Below are 21,196 nucleotides of genomic sequence, written 5' to 3'. Positions count from 1 at the left end.
ATTTCTCAATGAAAGGAAGAACAAGATTCTGTTAAGAGTCAGTATGTGGGAAATAATAGGAGTCTCAGGAAAAAAATAGGAGTCACCTAAGAGAATGACAGAATGAGTGGACTAGAGTACTTGCAATGGTTATGGATTTAATTTTAAATGATATTTGTTTATTTATGTAGTCGGATTTTTTTCTTTGGGCTGCTAGCTCACAAATAATGACACATAAAATTATTAATTATGAAAGCTTGGCCTTAGCTTCGGCTTGTTTTTTAACTAGTTCTTATAACTTAAATTAACCCATTTCTATTAATCTACATTTTGTCAAATACTGTTCATCCTGCTTCCTCCCTGTCTCCTCACGTCTCATTCACACACCTAGATTCTGCTTCCTACTTCTTCTCTCTCTGCTAGGAAGTCCTGCCTATACCTCCTGCTTAGCTATTGGCCATTCAGCTTTTTATTACAACAATCACAGAAATATACCTTCACACAGTGTACAAATATCCAACATTTCTCCCTTTTTGTCTAAATAAAAAGGAAAAATTTTAACTCTAACATAGTAAAACTATACAATAAGAACAATTATCAGGTAAAAATTACATTTACAATGTCCAGTCTATCTGTATCTGGCAAATTTAGAGAAAATATTCTATTATCTAACCTATCTTGGTGAGTTCAAAGTTTTGTACCTAATTTACTTTTTATCCTAACTTGTATTACCATCTCAAAACTATCTTTTTAGACCTCAAAACATTTTCTCATATAAACAACTTAAGCTTTTATGTCTCTCAACCCTATATATTTTACACCTCTTTTGTGAGTTTCTTTTCTGAATTTGGTAACAGGAAAAACTGTAAAACTTTAACTATCTTGTCTTCAACCTCATCAGAGACCTGAGAAGGATATAGTATTACCTGATTAAACAGGCAGTGAAGAGCAAGCAACTTTCAAAACTAAGAAACGACAGAGACATCTGGTTGCCTGGACAGTCACCCCAAGGTTTCTCTGCAACGTTGCAGCATCCATTTTGAGCCTACAGGCCTAGAATATCTAACAGACTTATCAGTGAAGCAGGGATTTTGAAAGACTGTCCCACCTTGTCTTGGCAAAGTTCAGTAGTTGCCTTCTTTTGTGTCCTGCTTGTCCAGTTTGGACAGCATACTGTCAGCAGTTGAGGCAAGGGCAGTTTCTTGCCCAGTGGCTAACTTTGCCACAATAAAAAGCAAACCCCATTATTGGTGAAATTATTAAGGCTATTCCACATAGTTAAAAGGGAGGTTTATTTTGTGGGGTAACTTACAAGTGAAGGGATTGGTTACAGGGTCTGGGAAAGGTGTAGCGCAGTCCAGCGGTGTTCTCTGGAGAGCTCTGCTTGGTCTACCTCCAGCATCCAGGGTCCAGGAACCAAGAGAGCCGGTGCATCTGGATCTTGGGTCTTCAGTGTACTCTCTTGGCCCCGCCTTGTAGGTGTGACAGTTACCGAAGCCTCATTGGGGGTTGGAACTTCTAGATGAAAGCTGGAATGGCTACCCACTACACCCCATATGGAGGTTCTTCAATGCTCATCATCCTTTTCATGTATCATGACCTATCACACTGTCATGAAAAGCCTTATGATATTAAAACATTTTAAATGCCATATTCTGTAGGTCTTTGAAGTATTTGAAGACCACCTGTCTGTCTAAAATATATGTTTGATCTTGCAAACATACCTAACATGACTACAAGTTTGATTACTATAAATGACTAATTAATAACCTGCATTTCTTTTCTTTTCTTTTTTTACAAGAGCACAAATCCACTTTTATTTATTTACTTTTCATTAGTTTAAATCTGGGAAGGGTACAGCATCACACGGATTCTGTGTCCAATGGCCTTTGCAGGAAGGTTGCTTCGGAATTTGGCATGAACCATGCCACTGTTTCCATGGGCCCGGGTTACTTTTCCCCAGATCATTCTGGGTTTGTTTGGTTTGCTTCCAGGTGTCACTGTGTTATTTTTTGCTTTATACACATAAGCACATCTCTTGCCCAAGTAGAATTCAGTTTCATCTTGAGCATAAACACCTTCAATTTTAAGAAGAGCTGTGTGATCTCTCTGGTTCCGGAGACCTCGCTTATAGCCAGCAAAAATGGCCTTGCACCAAAGCCTTCCAGACATATTTGCCTTTTAGAAGTTCTGTTCCTAGCAGGCCTCCACTGGCGCCAAAATGGCGGAAAGACTAACCTGTATTTCTTAATTATCCTGAATAGTTTGTAATAATAACTTTCAAGGACTAGAAATCTACATTACATTGTTAAATGAGCTGCATAGGTACAATACTTTAAACAAGAGTAGAAACATATACAGTATAACAAAAACAACCTTAAATTTGTGTCAATATACAAAAATCCATAACAATGTATTTGAGACTAGTGGTTGTCCAAAAGTAGACTCAACAATCCACCTTTTTATCCCATAATTTTTATACTATATCTCCCCCTTTTCCCTTCAGAAAGAGATCTCTGAATCCAATCTCCTTTGTTTAGCTTTTTTTTTTTTTGATCATTACCAATACCAACTTGTAACCAATCCCCCTAAACAACAACAAACATCCATAAACCACTGAATGACCAAAAACCACCCACCCCATCTCTTGGGAATGTGGGCATCACGTTCTCTAGACTGCTTCCTGTTGTCTGGGAGCAACGGCATCTTTAGGGGACCCTGAGAAAATTGGGATAATGGTCAAGTCCTGGGAGAGTTCACTGTATTATTTTTGTTTAGTCTCTGTGTGATGGAGAAATGTCTTATCTGAAGCCCTGGCTAGAGTAGTCTGTGAAGCTGGACCATCTCAGCTAGCAGCTTTGAAGTTGTTCTGGATATAGAATATTGAGGAAACTGCAACAGAGGCATTCTGAAAGGTTGGATCACCTGGGCTATGTAGCACAAATCCTAATTGGTCTTAATAAAAACCCAGAGCCAGATATCAGGGTGAAAGCTGAAAGATCAGAGAAGCAGAGCAAGCCACAGGCTATGTAGCACAAATCCTAATTGGTCTTAATAAAAACCCAGAGCCAGATATCAGGGTGAAAGCTGAAAGATCAGAGAAGCAGAGCAAGTCACAGGCATCACCTTTTACCTCACCAACTCCTTAGCCTGAAAGAGAGCAACTTCCTGTCTCCTCCTGCCTTATATTCCTTTCTCTGTCTAGCTATATCACTTCCTGTCTCAACCTTCCTGGTGCCTTGATTAAAGGTGTGTGATCCCAAGTGCTGGAATTAAAGGTGTGTGCCACCACTGCCTGGTTTCTCTTTTAGACTGAATTAATTTCTTGTAGCCTAGTGTGGCCTTGAACTCACAGAAATCCAGACAGATCTGTGCCTCTGCCTCCCATTGCTAGGATTAGAGGTGTGTGCCACCACTGCCTGACCTCTATGGCTAACTCTGTGGCTGGCTCTGTCCTCTGATCATCAGGCAAGCTTTATTTCCTAGATTACAAACAATATATCACCACAAGGCTACTTCTCTTTTTTAGTGTCTGGTCCTTTTTTTATGAAAACACAAACTTTTAAAGGTATATTATTAACACAAGTGTGGAATGTGCAATGTGCACAAATCAGTTAAAGATGATTTTTTTGTTTTATGTTTGAGCAGGTGAAAGTCATCTGTTAACTTTATAAGTTTGTTTGGACTGTAAAACCAAACCTCTATCCATGCCATATGAAAGGATGGCATGTAATAATAAGTCCAGAGGACTTTGTAGCCAACAAGATTTATTATGCCTTATCAAGTCTCAGAGCTGTTCCCATGTCAAAGGATCAGCATATATATTGCCTGTCCTGTAGTCTTTCTTGGCTTTGTCCCTCATGTCTGCAGCCAAGATCCTCAGGAGGTCTCCCCGATCAAATCTGATCTTTATTAATTTTGAAGAGGACCATAACTTTTTGTTTCCTGGAGAAAGAAAGGCAAAACCTCTCCCCCAATGCAACATATTTTCTGACTTCCATCTGAAGTTAAGACATTCTTAAAATATATTTTTTGGCTAAATTTAGCAGTATCCATAATCCAATGTCTCAACAGCTATTATTTTTGTTCATTAGCATTTAAAAAATTCAGTCAACAAAGCTCCATACAGGATCCAGACATCCTGTGTATTTCCCATCTTTACATGGCTTATTCTTTTTCACATCACTTTATCTATCTATCTATCTATCTATCTATCTATCTATCTATCTATCTATCTGGGTTTCTCTGTGAAACAGTCCTGGCTGTCCTGGAACTCACTCTGTAGACTAGGCTAGCCTTAAACTCACAGAGATTCACCTGCCTCTGCCAGTTGAGTGCTGGGATTAAAAAGTGTGTACCACCACCACTTGGCTACATTACTTTATTTTTTATTTAAAGACTTTTTGTATCTAAGCCTATTCAAGCATATTGTATCTGTTTAGATTTTTTTTTTTTTTCAGTCTGGACCTGACTTTACTAAGCCCCTTCAGCATTGTTTGACCATATGAGACAAGTCTTAATCTGTTTGGCTGGGCCCTCCACTGACTGACTTTGGCTTATGGCATTGGCGGCTGGCTCCGCCCCCTTCCCGGCTACCTAGCTGTCCCACCTCTGGGAAGCTGCTGTGTCCCAGCGCTGGAGCAAGTGTTTGTATCTGTTCTCTCCCTGCAGAGTAGCTCATTGGCTGCTCATAGCAGGGCCTCTTAAGTGAGCCACAGGGCCTCTTAAAACAAGTCGGGCTTCTGTTTGCTGCGAGCAGTGGGCTCTGTGTATATGCCACATGTTGGATGGCAAATGTGGTTGGAGTTTTCTTTGGGCCGCCAGATCACAAATAACAACAGAGAGACTTAGTAATTATGAAAGTTTGGCCTGAGCTTAGGCTTGTCTTATAACTTAAATTAACCCATTTCTATTACTCTACATTCTGTCAAGTACTGCCTATCCTGCTTCCTCGTTTCCTCTCCTGGAATCTCTTTCACACATCTAGATTCTGCTTCCTACTTCTCTCTCTGCTAGGAAGTCTCACCTATACCTCTTGCCTAGCTATTGGCTATTCAGCTTTTTATTACACCAATCACAGAAATACACCTTCACATAGTACACAAAAATCCCATAACATATCTGTCTCTGTGTGTGTCTGTCTCTCCCTCCTTCTCTCTCTCCCTCCTCTCTCTCTCTCTCTCTCTCTCTCTCTCTCTCTCTCTCTCTCTCTCTCTCTCTCTCTCTCTTTCTCTCTCTCTGAGTTATTTCCTTCCATCATGTGGGGCCTAGGGATTGAACTCCGGGGATTGTCAGGCTTGGTGACAAGCACTTTACCTAAGGAGAGATCAAGCTTGTCTTGGTTGTGAACTGAAAGTCAGAAAGTCAGACCAGACAGCATGGTTGGATGGTTTTCTCCAGTCTGCTCTTGTAGCCATGTCTTCTGTTTGAAGACTGCTCACAAGGCTGCAATCAAGGTATCAGATCTGAGGCTTCCTACCCTGGAGTCTCCACCAGGGAGGAATGCACTATCGAACTGATTCCTTGTGTTTTCGGGATTGAAAACTATAGGCTTGTTGTTTATGTTTTCGTTGATAGTGGTATTGTCTTGAGTTAGCATCCCACTATGTAGCCCAGGCTCAAACTGAATCTGGTGATTTTGCTTCCTGTGTGCTAAGATTACAGGAATGAGCCAGCATGCCTGCACCTCATTTTTATTTATGTTGTCTGGAGGCTACTCTCAGCATCTAGAAGCTACAAGCAATTCTTTGCCATGCAGTTCAATCCATTGACTATTCGGCCATTGACTAGCAGAATAATGAAGGTAAGTCCACTAGAAAGAAGTCTAGCACAAAAGAACATGATCTTGAGTGGGACATTCCATCCCTTTTGCCATATCACATAGTTCTGTTTATTTTATATTGTTATAACTTAGCATTACAGACTGGGTTGTTTATAAATATAAATAGAGGTTTGTTTAGCTCACAATTCTAGAGGCTAGGAGGTCCAAGATTATGGGTAGGAACACTGCAGAGTCCCCAGGCAACAGGGGGTATCACAAAGCAAGAAGTGTGTACACAAGAGCAGAACCAAACTTTTTATAACAGACCTGTTCTAAAACTAATCCATTAAGCCATTAAACTAGCTTATTAAACCATTCCTGAGTCCTCATGATCTAACTGTGTGTGTGTGTGTGTGTGTGTATGTGTGTGTGTGTGTGTGTGTGTGTATTTGGAGACAGGGTTTCTCTGTGTAACAGCCATGCCTGTCCTGGAACTCACTTTGTAGACCAGGCTGGCCTCAAACTCACTGAGCACATTGTCTATGTGTCCTGAGTGCTGGGATTAAAGGTGTGTGCCACCATGCCCAGTGAGTCCTCGTGATCTAATCAACTCTTCTGTGTCCCATTTAGTTTGTTTCTTCATACTTTACAATGGAGATAAAATTTCAATGAGTTTTGGTGGGAACATTTAAACCATAGCAATATCCCATCACCTTTTGCAAACTGTATTAATTAGAAAAGAGTCCTGTTCAAACTCAAAGAGAGGGGAGTAAACAAACTCTCTTCAAACTCATATCCTATTTCCTGACACGCCGTGAAGTTCAGCAAATACTAATTTTCAAGCAAAGATTTGCAATTTTTATTGTGTTAGAAATTACTCTTAAGTATTATAAAAATAATAATCCTCACAGCAACTCTAATAGGTAGGTCTTATTATTATCCCTGATGGGGCCCAAAGATATTAAGTAACTTGTTAATGACATTAAACTAGCAACTTCAGACAGTGGCACAATTCAAACTCATTCTGTCTGGCCTTGGAGTTCATGTTCTCGTTTATGCTGAGTTGTCTAGAATAAGTTAAGTGAATAAGCCAATGCTTTGGGGACACAGAAGCTAATTAGACAATGACTCTGAGAATCTGAGTAAACCTTTTCCTCCCAGTTTTCCTGTATAGTGTTTATGAAGCCAGCCTGATCTGGAACTTGAGATACTCCTGACTCTGCCTCCTGAGTCCTGAGATTATTTTCATTCACAACACACAACCTCCAAGTAAGCTTTAAGATCATACTTCTATAGTTTAATTCTGATGTAAAGCCAGCTGGCATTGCTTGAGACTTTCATTGTGACCTAGGTCCTATCTTCCTTGACTAATAGTAAGTGACACAGACCAAGAGAAGATATGGGTCCTAGAACAAAGAAATGCTTAGGAATTTCTTGCTACATCTGAGATTTTGTAGAGGGTAGAACAGATTTTTTTTTTTTGAAAATCCTTTCTTTATTTAAAGATATTACCTGTAGGGGCTGAAGAGATGACTCAGCAGTAAGAGCACAGGTACTCTTCCAAAGGACCCGAATTCCTAGCACCCAAACAACAGCTTATAAACATCTGTAACTCCAGTTTCAGGGCATCTGATGCTCTCTTCTGGCCTCTGCAGGCACCAGGCATGAAAGTAGTACTTAGACATATATGAAGAAAAAACACACATACACAGAAAATAAATTAAAGAGATATTACCTGAAACAATATAAAGCAAATTTAGTAGGGATTCCTAAAGACAAAATATGAGGCTGAGAGATAGCTCCAGCAGAAATAACTTGTGATAACCTTATGTACATCATTTATGTTGAGCTGAGGAGCCTCCAAGGTAAAATGTACAATAAATCCAAACTATATTTTGAGAAACATTTACCTCTGAGAGACAGTATTCTGGACAGTTGTGTAGCAAAGCAGTGGTGGATGGCTCAGCAGCCACTACATATGTGGGAAGGCAGGTTTGGAACAAAATAGATCTCTATTCTAGTTCTGTCCATAGGCCAGATGTCATCCCCTGGAGACCACAGCACGATGAGGCTGTCTGCATTAGACGTTCCAGACAATAACTTCCTGAGCATAAGCATTCAATGTTTGACCTGGAATTCACAATGGTGATGTCTTAGTTACTTGTCCCATTGTTGAGACAAAACATTTGATAGCAGCAGCTTTAAGAAGGAAGATCTTGGCTTACAGTTTGAGGGGATGCAGTCTATCAAGGCAGGGAAGGTATGGAAGGGCAAGAGCAGCAGGTAGCTGATCAGATTGTGTGTCCATAGTCAGGAAGCAGAGAGAGAGATATAAATGCTGCTTTTTGGCTCCTTTGACCCTTGTTATTCTGGTGGCCCCTGGCCTATGGAATGGTGCTTCCTACATTTAGCTTGAGTCTTCCAACTTAATGTAAAAAAAAAAAAAAAAAAAAAAAAAAACTCTCACAAAAAAATGCCCAGAGATTTGTTTCCATGGTGATTCTAAACCTTGTCAAGTTGACAATGAAGAATAACTATCACAGCATGAGCCACTTAGTTTTTTAGAGAAAATAAAATTGGAGCAATTTATTATCATGATTTAATTTTTAATTATTGGATTATTTTCATACTCATTACTTGCAAAGGAATGCTATTTAGTAATAGTTTGACTTTGAAACTTACTTTTATGCCTTCCTATCAATTTAATCCTTAAGTAAATTACTTCACTTTCGACAAAGCTGTGTCTTTATTAAGGGCCAGACCTGATGGCCATCACCACTGGGATGGAATGCAGTCTCCTACCATACAAAGCCTTGCCTCCCTGTGAGTCCCGGGCCTTGCACTCCCTGGAGTCATCACACACTGACACTCTTTTTTACTTTCTAGTCTATTTCATTCAGTGACATATGTGCTTCTGAGGTTAGAGTCAGTTATGAAGGACTGTGTATTTACCCACTCTTGTGTATCACTCCTAGCATCCTACATATTCTAGATAAACTGTCTAGCTCAGAATCCTAGAGGACTGTGTAAATGTTAGGAAGGCGTAGAAAATACCGGGTGAAAAAAATCTGACATTTAACAGGGTGTTTTCTTCATTTCACAGTATTCCAAAACACACCCTGAACTACAGGAAATTTAAGTGTGGGAGGAGGGTTGAGCTAAGCCTGTATCATCTCCCAAGAGAATAAATTCCTTACGTCCTAGGAAACTGTCTTAAGAAAGTCAAAACGCTAATCAGTTCAACACCCACTTGTCTGCGCCCTCCTGGAAATAGTGATGTCATAAGTGCTCAGGCCTTGCCCTGACCCAGTCTGAGTCTAGACTCTCCTGGTGCTTTGTGAATCTTGCTGGCAAAAATCTCTATCTATCAACCTGCTGCAGCCATCATGTTCAGGACAATGGAGGGAAGACTCCTCTGGTATGGCAGCCCCAAGTACCAGCACACTTAAAAAAAAATAGGTGGGTCATAATGGATTATGAGAAACAAGAAAATGTGGGCAGACTGGTACATACCGGACACATCACTGGGAAAATCAGTCAAGCCAAGTGGCTGTTTTTGTTGTTAAGTAACATTTCACAACAGTGAAATAATTTACAATTTAGCAAAATAGGTCCACCCAAAACAATATAAAAATTATCATAATCTCATTGTCTTCATATAAAAAACCCTATTATTGCTATATGACATTTTCAAATTTTAAATTGTTTCACAATAATGGTTCATTTGAAACATCTTTTCTAAGAAGGTATTAAGGAGGGTGGCCACACACACACACACACACACACACACACACACACACACACCTTCATCTATATATTGATGATATACATGAAATGATATAATCATTAATATGTATAACTAATATGCAATAACAATTACAATACATATTAAAGCATCTCACATCTCAACAATACTTTGTGTGTGTGTGTGTGTGTGTGTGTGTGTGTGTGTGTGTGTGTTTCTGGGGACTGAGCTTATACACCCTAGGTAACTGCTCTTATCATTGAGCTGTATCCCAGCCTCATTCTGTTCTGCAGTTTGACCATATAACTAGTCTACTTCTCTTTTCATCTTCCCTCTGTCCTTTTCTTAGTTAACATTCTTATCTGACTACTGTAGGCTAGCACTTTCTCCTTCCCTTCCCAACTCTGTAAAACCTATTGTGCTATTTTCTCATTTTGTGTGAACTGAAGTTCAGGGTGATCTTTTCTTTCCAGAGCTCATAATATCCATCTAACTATCGTCCACCCATTCATCTATCTACCCATCCATCTAATAGATGAAAGTATTACCCATTTCTTATTATTTTTAACCAGGTTGAGCTGGTATTACTAAAAATATGTAACTTTTGACAAGTATTTCTTTTTTTGGGGGGGCGGCGGGGGTTGAGACGGGGATTCTCTGTGTAACACCCTGGCTGTCCTGGAATTTACTCTGTAGACCAGACTGGCCTTGAACTCACAGGTCTGCCTGTCTCTGCTTCCCGAGTAGTGTGCCACCACCGCCTAGCTAAGTATTCCTTTTTGATACTTCAAACTCCACAGTGTATTTAATAGCAACTCTTAGGTAGATATTTCCCTTCCCAATTTAAAAAAAATCTTTGGACAAACTTCCTGGTCTTAAGAAAAATTATTAGTATCAAGGAGGTAACAGGAGTTAGCAAAGTGCCGAGGTTGCCAATTGGAAAATATATAAAAGCCTTTATCATAAAGGCTGAGTACCAAAGAGCAACCTTCAGAAGCACGAGGCTGTCCCTCACGAAACTATGGGTCTATTTTGGAGCTCTCCCTGAGCTCTGAGGGCCGTTATTTGAGCATTTGCTGCTTCCCCCATGGCTCTCCATTTTGAAAAAAGGAGCATCTACCTTCCCCGTCTCTTACTGTACTAGAAATTCCTCGAAGAAACACTCTTGATCCCCGTGGTATCTGTCATAAGGTCTAGCATAGACTAACTCAATAAATGCAGTTTGAACAATATGGTCTTTATTATGCAGCTGCCAGGTTGTTCTTAATAGTTCAACCCCAGGGACATGCCTATGTAAAGATCAAGGGATTCTGGGCAATCCCCACTGTGCACAGGTTCTGTATTCTTCATTTAAGTGCTTTCAAAACTGGAAGTGTGAAAACCAGAGAACACACCCCCATTGTTATTCTTGCTCTAAGAAGGCACATCTGGCACTATCAACGTCACTGTGGGTGGCACTTACAGCTTCTCAGGTGACGTGGCATATGACAGGATGCCACAGGGTGTGCAAGCCCAAGGACGAGCAAATACTGCTAACACACCACACCCCTGTCCTTGATCCGTTTCCACAAGGATCTTGTTTAACTCTCTGGCCACCCAATTCTTCTATCCATTTAACCTCTGGAGGTTAAAGATTTTCTTGAGTTGTCTGGGTAGTTGTCTAAATGCCCTAAAGCCACAAAAGTTCTTTATCAAGTGGAAAACTATCTTTTAATTTACAAATGACACCCCCTGTTAAATGATAAAATTTCTAAATGACATCAATTGATAGTAAAGTCTGAATGAAAAATTAATAGGCAAGAATGACTAAGAAAATCGTCGAAAGTCTAACCAAGGAAGCCTATCTACAAGATGCGTTAGATTTAGGTGTTTTTGACATCTCAACAAATTGGACTCTCTTTTAGAACCTGCAAAACCCAACATAACTTGAAATATAAATGCAATTCATGACATTGAGAACACAGGCTGCATGTGCACACCCGCGGCCGATGGTGTAACAGGGCAGTTGCACACTGGCTCTTCCCTCTGAGGACCTCGGGTTATCCAATCCTTTTTGCTTGCATTTCTTCTTTCACTTGTGCCTGTGCAAAAGGCAACCCCGCTGGCTTCACACCGGTGAGACTCAGAAGACAATGATAGAGGAAGCCTGAGGCACTGACTGGCAGCCAGGTATCTGGAGAAACCAGCTAGCCTAAGGTCACAGGCCGGCCCCGGAGGGATCTCTGCCCAGAAACCGGCGGGTCTTTCCCAGGTTTCCGAACGCGTGGGTGTTCGGAAATCCGTCACTTCAAGACACCGCGCCCGCGCCCCGCTCCACTCGGGCACCGGGCACAACGACCCACCCCGAGGTGACTCCGAGGCCCCGCCTAGCCGCTTGTCCCCAAGGTAGCACCTCCGCCAGGCCTTACCCTCCCCCAGGGCCGCGCGCGCAAAGGGCCCCGCCCCCCCGCCAGTGCGTGAGGGGGCGGTGCCTCAGACTGACGGGACGCCGAGCCATCCCATTGGTCAGAGGTCTGAGTGACGTGAAGACTCCGCCTTCCCCTCGCCGGTGTCCGCCCCTTTGGCCAGCTCTTGGTGGTTGACGTGTCCGGCCGGCAGGCTTCCGCTCCGCCCAGTGGCCACAGCCAGTCACTACGGCGAGAGGGGCGGGGTGGCCGGGGCCCGCGCTCCTCATCGCTGTCGCTAGCGGCCCGCCCCGCCGCCCCGGCCCCCCCCGATGACCGTATATATTCCACGCGGGCGCGGGACGCCGGCGAGTAGTCAAGCCGAAGGAACCGGAGCCAGAGCCGGAGCCGGGCGGAGCCGCGGGAGCGCCGAGGGAGGTAGGGGCCCCCCCTCCAACGCGTGGTCCCATGCCTAAGCGCGCGGACCGTCCACGCATCGCCGCACCGTGCACCGCGCCGGCTGTCCGCAGCTCCGGAGGGCCGTGGGCTGTGTCACGGCGGGGCTGGGACGCTCGGAAGGACTTGGGGGGACCCGGGAGAGGAGTTCTGGGGCGGTGATGGAGTCCCCGGCGCGTGTCAGCGCTGTTGCGAGTGGGCCCTCACCTGGATGGGGAAGAAGAACCACGAGGATCTCAAGCCAGGGCTCGGGAAGAGTTGTGCCATATTAGGGGGTCCCCGGTGGGAATAAGTGGTCGCTAGAACTATCAGGGGAAAGAGTTGGGGTGTTTTGGACGAAGGAGAGAAGGAATTGAGAGCTCAGACAAGGACGGGATCGCAATGGGGGATGTGGCTAGCACTGGACCGGCTTTCCACTTCCCTGCCTCGCTTGATATTGATAGTGGGAGAGGGTTCAGATTTCAGGGTTTCCCCTCTATTGGCCTGGTAGAAGCATGAGCCTAGAGGGCTGAGAGCTCACATATGCTCTTGAAATTTTTTTTAAAGTTTGGCCTGATGAAATCTGAAATCGGGTGGTAGTGATTATGCTAATATGTGTGTATATTTATGTGAGGCAAAAGTTTAGGGACTTGGAGGTGAAGTTCACTGGGCGTGGACCCAAGGGTTTGCTAGGAACTGAAGGCATTTGTCTATTTCGCAGTTAGTTGACTCACTTGGCTTGAGGGAAAAAGACTTCATAGTCTGTGCTGTTAGTTAGTGGTTAGGATTCAGTCTCCATACTGGGTTTTTTTTTTTTTTTCATTCTTTCTTTCTTTTTGGAGGGGGGTAGCGGGGGGGGGGGGGGGGGGGGGGGTAGCAAGGTTTCGAGACAGGGTGTCTCAGTGTAGCCCTGGCTGTTCTGAAACTAGCTTTGTAGACCAGTCTGGCCTCGAACTCACAGAGATCCACCTACCTGCCTCTGCTTCTTCCCAAGTGCTGGGATTAAAGTCATGTGCCACTACCGTTGGTTTGGTACCCTTTTCTCAAAAGGGGTTTACTAACCCATTTTTGAGGACATTTAACAGCAGAGGTGGGGGAAAAGGGGAGGAAATGGGAAATACTGGACCTCTTTAATATGGCATTTAAATTCTAATAAAGGCATGTTTGATAACTGTCATTTGTGTTCATCCAGATGAGTTAGGTTATAGTTATATACCAAACTTAGTCATAATTTCTAGTGCAGATTTTTAGCTCTTAGATATTTGATGTCAGTATAAAAATCCATGCCTTTATTTCTTTTCTCTGTTGCTGTATACCATTTACTTACACACACAGCCCTCTTACCAGTATTAGTAGGAAATATGGTAGTATACTGATGGTTTTAGCTATGTCAGATAAACATAAATCATGCTTGTGAGTGTTACATAACATATGAACCAGCTGACAGGACTTTGGTAACCTTTGTAGACTGCTGGTGTTCTGGGCTCAGATATCAAAGTTTACCATGAGTTGTTTTATTTACATAAATACATTTTTTTAAAGCACCTAAAGGGGAAGGGTATTGAGTGACTGTTGTTGTTTTCAAGACAAGATTTCTCTGTGTAGCCTTGGCTGTCCTAGAACTTACCCTGTAGACCAAGCTGGACTTTTGAACTCACAGAGATTGGCTTGCTTCTGCCTCTCAGTGCTGGGATTAAAGACTCGCCCAGCTTTGAATGACTTTTAAGGAACAGTTCTACTTAACATTTGTCAAAGTATGTTTGTATGTGCACTTGGTAGACAGAGTCCTCTTTGTTTTTGACCCTTAAGGATATATGAAAAAGGCTGGGTTGTCTCATGAGGAAATGCATACATCAGGAAGTGAAATTATTTGCACAGGGTCAGATGCTGGTGGGGGCGACTAAAGGGAGGAGCCAAGAACTAGGACCCCTTCTTTGGTTACACATGTCTCCACTGATCTTCCGACTACAACATGCTCCTTTAAGTCTTGACAAAAACAGGGCTGTACATGAGACCCTAGCAATGATTCTTTGCAAAATAACACAAATCTACCTCTCCCTACTGTCTCATTTTTTAAAATTTATTTTTAAGAAAATCTTCTTTGAGAATTTTATACATGCACCAACTATCTTATTACATACTTTTAAAAAAAGTAAGTAGTATGACTCTTGAAACTTAGACATCAATTGAAATACTTTTTCCTTGAGACGGGATTTCTCTGTGTAGCCCTGGCTGTACTGGAGCTCATTCTGCAGACCAGGCTGCCCTTGAACTCAGAGATCCACCTGCCTCTGCCTGGGATTAAAGGTATGTGCCACCACTGCCTGGCTGAAAGGCAGCTTTTATGGGTAACCTATTCACATAGTGAGGGGGTGACTAGGGACCAACACAACTCACTGTAGTTTTGTGCCACCAACAGCAATCCATGCTGGGCTGCTATACCATGCTGATTATGCTATAAGTGAAAATTTTCTAATGAAGTCATTGTAATGTAGCAGGATACTTTGCTACATACTTGGTGATTACTACAAGTAAACTTGTAAAAGTTCAGTTGTTTCATTAGCCCATGGGTCTTGGTTCCACCAAGAAGCCAAGCAGAGTGATTGACCTACCCATGTTTGTGCTCACTGTGTTGTGATGTTTGTGTGATGAGATCACTGAAGGATTTGATTCTCAGAATCTGTCCCCTTGTAGAAGACTGCAGTAGCCTTTAGACAACTGCTGCCATCCATGTCCTGATCTTCTCTGAATGTATTATTCTGGGAGGCACCTTTTTTTTTATTGCTCATATTGAGTAGATCATCTTTTCTTGTATCTGATAAACTTTTTAGCTTTGTCCAACTCATATAATAGCTCTCTCATGTTCAAAAGGTTGGAACTTAGCGCTGTGGAGTGCAGATTTCATGTCTTTAACAGTAGCATTTTATAGACACTTTCAAAACTGCTTTCCAATCATAGCAAGTGACAAATACCCTTTACTTTAGCGGTAAGCACTCCTCTTTTTGTTTGTTTGTTTCTATGCCTTTGAGACAGGGCTGTGTTCTGTAGCTTGGACACATTCTCACTCTATAGCCTAAAGGACCCTCAGATTCTCCATCTTGCCTCATCCTCACAAATGCTAAGATTATGGCATCCACCTGGCTAAGAACTGTCTCTTCCATTTTGTAGACATGAAAAATTTGGCGTTGAAAGGTTAAATAACCAGATCAAAATCACAAACTTGGACCACGGTAGAGTTGAGGTAGAAACCTACCCAGTCTGATTTTTAAGCTCAGTGATGGTTGCCATGAAATTATAAAGCCTGTATAAAGACCTCTCCTTGGATTCTTTGTATCTCCTGCTTTTGTGAGGAGAAGGAAAGAGGATAGACTTGGAGTCACATAGACTTGGAGTCATATTAGGTGTGGTAGTGTGCATCTTTAATCCCAGCACCCAGGAGGCGGAGTAGGCGGATCTCAGTGAGTTCAAGGCCAGCCTGGTCTATAAATCGAGTTCCAGGACAGCCAGAGATGATACACAGAGAAACCCTGTCTTGAAAAGTAAAACAAAAAAGTACCTCCCATCAGAAGGTACTAGTAATATAGCCTGAGGAAAATTATATAACTTCTTTGAGCCTCATTTTTTTCATTGATTGTGAAGATTATTTAAGTTAGGCCTCAGGATTGAATGAAAAACTTATTCCCATTGTATAGATACCAGTGTTGAAAGTATTTATGACTTGGTGTAGGCCATAAAATTAGAATATCTGTTGGCAGAAGTTTTTGTCCCGCCCGCCAGTTCCCAAATAACCAACACAGAGGCTTAGAATTAAATATAAATGATTGGCTGATAGCTCAGGCTTGTTACTACCTAACTGTTACATTTAAATTAACCCATATTTCTTATCTATGCTTTGCCACATGGTTCATGGCTTATTACCTCATTTTCTACATGTCCTGCTTTCTCGGTGGCTAGCTGGTATCTCTCTGACTCTGCCCTTCTTCTTCCCATCATTCTCCTAGTTTGGTTGTCTTGCCTATAATTCCTACCTGGCTACCAGCCAGTCAGCTTTTTATTAAACCAGTCTGAGTGACAAATCTTCACAGTGTACAAAAGGATTATTCCACAGCAAATGTCTGACTGTTTCCCAAGTCTGACAGCTATGTGATGGGCTTCTGGAGTTATTCTAGGTATGCTAGTACAAGAGGTGGCTCTGGTGTGGCAGCATGGTTCGTTTTCATGTTGCAAGAGTTCTTATGGTTGCAGGAGGTGCAGGCGACCTGGGTCTCGGAGGTGTCTGTCACCTTCCTCCTGGAGGGTAGAGTCCTTTTGACTTTTTGTGTCTGGTGTTTCCGTGGGTGAGCCTGCACCTGCTGCCTTTGTGCCATCGTGCCTCGGTGGACACAAGGTGTGGGCTCTCTCCCTAGTGTGTAAACTGTGTTTGTTGCTAAATGGTTGTGATGAGGTAGAAACTGTTGGTCATCTCATTTTATAGGTAAGGGGCCTGAGGCATGGGGAAGTTCAGTGATGCAGATGGACCGTTGAATGCTCTGCACCACTTTTCACCATCCTATAAAAGGAGCAGAATAGGTTGCTTGTTTGGTACCTTCTTCCCTTTAACCCCTGTATCTAAGCAGCTGGAATGCAATGATGATTCTTTATAGTGAGCCTCAAATTTATCCCTTTCATTCTCCACCCCCCCCCCCCCCCCCCCCCCCCCCGCAACTAGTCTGGTTCATGCTCTTGTTTTTTCTCTATTTTTTCTTTTTTAGTTAGCATACAAAATAATGGATTTCATTATGGCATTTTTAGACATGTATCATTATACCTAATTCATATTTGTTTTCCTTCTGCCTTCATAGTCCCCTTTTCTCAAGCAGTCTTCCTTCAGCGTTCATGTTATATATACATATAAATAGATATCTATACTTAAGTCTAGATTCTCCATATAAGAGACATACATGTTTGGTCTGTTCATCCCTATATTCTACTCCCTTTAGACCTTTTGTGCATGTGTGTATGTGTGTGTGTGTTTTAGGTCTAGGTTCTGCATCTGAGAGAAAAATGCAATATTTGTCTGAATTTGAATTTCTTCACTGATGATCTCTAGTTCCATCCATTTTCTGGAAAATGACATTGCAATATTTATGACTGAATAAAATCCCATTGGTCTAGATAGCATATTTCCTTTATCAGTGTATATGTTGATGGGTGTCTAAGATGGTTCTGTCCCTTGGCTATTCTGACAGAGCAGCAAGAACTGTGGATGTGCAGGTAGCTATCCCTGCATGATGACTTAGATACCCAGAAGTGGTGATAGCTAGAACGTGTGGTAGTTCTACTTTTAGTTTTTGAGCAACCTCCATCCTGATTTCTATAGCCTCATACAAGGGTTTTTTACAGTTTAATTTTGTGTGTGCGTGTGCGTGTGTGTGTGTGTGCACTCACACACATGCCACAGCGAATGTGTGGAGGCTAGAGAACATCTTAGGGCAGCCAGCTGTCTCTTCTCACCATGTGAGTCCTGGGGATAGACCTCAGGTCCTCAGACTTGGAGGCAAGCGCCTCTACCTGCTGAGCCACCTGAGCTGTGTTCGTTTGCTTTTTTGATGATAGCCATTCTAATTGGGCCCCTTGGTTCTTCATACCCCCAGTTGTGTTTTAGCTTGCTTTCCTTCTTCTGTCTTTCTTTGCTGTGTATTCTTTACCATTGCTTCTTTTCTCTCGTCTTTTTTTTGTTTGTTTGTTTTAGTTTTGTTTTGTTTTTGGTTTTTTGAGACAGGGTTTCTCAGTGTAATAGTCCTGGCTGCCCCGGAACTCACTTTGTAGACCAGGCTGGTCTCGAACTGACAGAGATCCTCCTACCTCTATGTGTGCTACCATCACCTGGCTCTTTCTCTCATCTTTAAAACATGTGGTACAGTGCCCTGTGTACCATTCCACTGTTGACTTTCTATTGCGTACTCTTTGGTCTGCAGTCCATTGCCTGGTTTTCATGGGATAGTGCTGCCCTGTACCTTATCTAGTCCCTGTGCTTAAGCCTTCACCTTCTGACAGCTGTTTGTCTTCTTCATGCTCATTCCCTAGAGCCATCAAGATCCCCCTTTTCCTACTCTCGTCTATGCAGTGTGTTTGACCCTGGAGATAGAGCTAGATCGTGACTTTTTCTAGCCAGTGTCTATCTCAGATCTGGCATTTATCACTACTAGGTGTGTGGTAGACTAAATATTTCTTCATCCTCATACTTTTTAGCACTGTGCAGTTTAAGAGTTTGCCTTGTGTTGGGTGGTGATGACGCATGCTTTTAATCCCAGCACTCGGGAGGCAGAGCCAGGCGAATCTCTGCGAGTTCAAGGCCAGCCTGGTCTACAGAGCGAGATCCAGGACAGGCACCAAAACTACACAGAGAAACCCTGTCTCGAAGGAAAAAAAAAAAAAAAGAGTTTGCCTTGTGATCATAGAATACTCATGTTTGTGACTAACAGGTTTTCTTCCCTGATTGTTAAGTGTGCATCACTTTTCTTTCCAGTTCGGGTCTGTGTTTTTAGTGAGTAGAGATAATGCACGTGCTCTCACTGTTTTCCTGTGTGAGTTGCAATTGGAATGCAGTTTTCATGGTTATAGGTAGTCCTGTAACCATCTCAGTGAAGATTGCTGTACTCTGAATACAACAGTAGTTACTGTCATCATTCGAGGCAAAGGAGAACAGTTGAAATATGAGGTGGTAGCTTAGTGTTCTGAGGAGTAGAGCAGCAACGATGTGACGAGTGACAGTGAATGACGTGCCTGGGATCATGTGCCGCTCCACGGGCCAGGCTGCTGCTGAGTTTCCTGCTAGAGTCTCCTCCATGTGAATAGTGATGACAATTCCTGGTGATGGAGAGTGGCAGAAAGTTAGATGAGACCCGGAAGTAAAGTACTTCATAGAGTACTGTCACACAGTGCCAATTATTGTCTTCTAAGTCTGAGCTTTCACAAATATTGAGTGTCAGAAAGGCAGAAGGTCATTTCCAAAAAATGAGTTCTTAAAAACATTGTCATACACAGCTTAATGATGGGGCTATGGTCTGAGAAGTGTGTCATTAGGCTATTTCATTACTGTGCAGGCATCGCAGCATATATAACCTAAGGCAGCTAGGATGGGGTGATATGATCTCAGGGGACCACTGTTAAACAAATGGTCTTGTTGACCAAAATGTCATTATGCTGTGTATGATTTTTTAGTAGAAAAATCCCCTGCGGTTTGGAGTTGGACTTCTGCCTGTTTTTAAGTCCTTTTCTCTTTTTGGTTCACAGCTCATACCACTCCGTTTTTACAAAGCCTCACTACCAGAGCACTATGAATGTGAATGACCTCAAACTCAGGTTGTCCAAAGCCGGGCAAGAGCACCTGCTACAGTTTTGGAATGCGCTGGAAGAAGCCCAACAGGTAGACCTTTATATGGAGCTCCAGGCCATGAACTTCGAAGAGCTGAACTTATTTTTCCAGAAGGCCGTTGGAGGATGTGATCATTCCTCTCACCAAGAAAAGGTGGATGCACGGATGGAGCCTGTGCCCCGAGAGGTGCTGGGCAGTGCCACCAGAGATGAAGACCAGCTGCAGGCCTGGGAGAGTGAAGGTACTGAGCACGGCTCATGTCTCACACAGACTTTGTGAGATACGCTGAAATTATTCAGGTTGCTGGCTCATAGAGCTAACACTGCGCCTGTCAACACTGGAAACCAGGTGACCCGCTGGCAAGTGACAAACAGCCTTGCCGAGGCGCCTGCAGTGTCTGCCGTTGCTGATCTGCTTGAGTTATTGATGCTTGGCTTCAAAGCTCTTCTCATACTAGTCTTTATTTGGCCTCAGTCTCTTTTTGTCTTTAATTTTATACCTTTGCAGGCTTATTTCCCCTGACATTTTGTGGCACAAGTTTAACGTTCCATTTTAAGCTGCTTTCATCTGAACCTGCCTTCAACTGGCTCATGCCTGTATTTCCAGTTTTGTTTTCTTCTCTGTTACTCTCCATTCCTATTGCTGCACGTGTTTCAGCTGAGGCAAATCATTCACCTTCCCTGGGTATTCTGTTATGCATTTCCTCCTGTGTTTGTGTTTTATCTTTAGCTTGGTCTGGCCTGTGCTTTTCTTTGCCTAGTGGGTCACCTTGAAGGTCATAGAGTTGTGCAGGCAGTGGTTCTGCTGCTGTGGACTTTGTTTCATTCGTAAGGTACTGGAGATTGAACCCAGGACCTTCTACATGCTGGGAAAAGACTGCCACTGAGTTCCATCTCTAGACAGGGTCTCAGTAGTTGCTTGCTGGTTTTGACTCACGCTGAAGGCCAGGAAGGCTTTGAATTTGAAGCCCTTCTGCCTCAGCCTCCTGAGTAGCTGCAGGTACAGGCCCAAGTCTTGCACTCATTCTTTAAAATTGTTTTCTTTATTTTTATTTTGTATGTATGAGTGTTTTGCCTTCATGTATGCCTGTACACCACTTGTGTGCAGTACCTTCAGAGGCCAGAGGAGGGCGTCAGATCCTGAGACTGACGTTTCAGATGGTTGTGAGTTATTATGTAGGTGCTGGGAATTGAACTCAGGACCTCTGTAAGAGCAATCCATGCTCTAAACCCCTGAGCTATCACTCCAGCTTCCTTACTCATTCTTTAAGATTCACATATTTGCTATTTTCAGTGCTTTCTTTCTTGTACCACATTGGACTTAGTTGTTTATGCTTGCATTTGATTCCACCTTTAATAATAGCTGTTTGCATTTGTCTTCCTCATTATGTCATACCTTTTTGAAGAACAGCCCATGTCCTGATTGTCGATGTATGTCAGACATCATGTAGGAGGAAAATTCACAGTTATACATTGATCAATATTGTGTGTTGAATTTTTCCAAAGATGTCTTGTTCAAAACATATAATTTATTCT

At 42.6% G+C, this 21,196-nt stretch overlaps 2 protein-coding genes across 3 annotated transcripts in view; one reads left to right on the top strand and one right to left on the bottom strand.

The window, feature by feature from the left end:
- Nucleotides 1-1,782: 1,782 nt before the first annotated feature.
- On the bottom strand, nt 1,783-2,187 carry LOC128109453 (60S ribosomal protein L35a-like). The gene has a single exon (XM_052736617.1). The coding sequence runs from the start codon at nt 2,149-2,151 to the stop codon at nt 1,819-1,821; it is 333 nt and encodes a 110-aa protein (XP_052592577.1). The 5' UTR covers nt 2,152-2,187; the 3' UTR covers nt 1,783-1,818.
- Nucleotides 2,188-12,030: 9,843 nt separating this feature from the next.
- Nucleotides 12,031-21,196, top strand: part of Uap1 (UDP-N-acetylglucosamine pyrophosphorylase 1) — a 37,015-nt gene continuing 27,849 nt past the window's right edge. Inside the window, exons 1-2 of one of the 2 annotated variants that reach the window (XM_052737547.1) lie at nt 12,031-12,307; nt 19,580-19,902. In XM_052737547.1, the coding sequence (XP_052593507.1) occupies nt 19,623-19,902 (280 nt within the window). In that variant the 5' untranslated portion in view covers nt 12,031-12,307; nt 19,580-19,622. The remainder of the gene's footprint in view (nt 12,308-19,579; nt 19,903-21,196) is intronic. The other variant, XM_052737548.1, reaches the window with a different exon arrangement.

This window comes from Peromyscus californicus, unplaced genomic scaffold (genome assembly GCF_007827085.1).
Source record: "Peromyscus californicus insignis strain IS unplaced genomic scaffold, ASM782708v3 Scaffold_14__1_contigs__length_90479793_seg_2, whole genome shotgun sequence".
Classification (NCBI taxonomy): Eukaryota; Metazoa; Chordata; class Mammalia; order Rodentia; family Cricetidae; genus Peromyscus; species Peromyscus californicus.
Note: the sequence above shows the minus strand (reverse complement) of the source record. Positions and strands in the feature narration are given on the sequence as shown.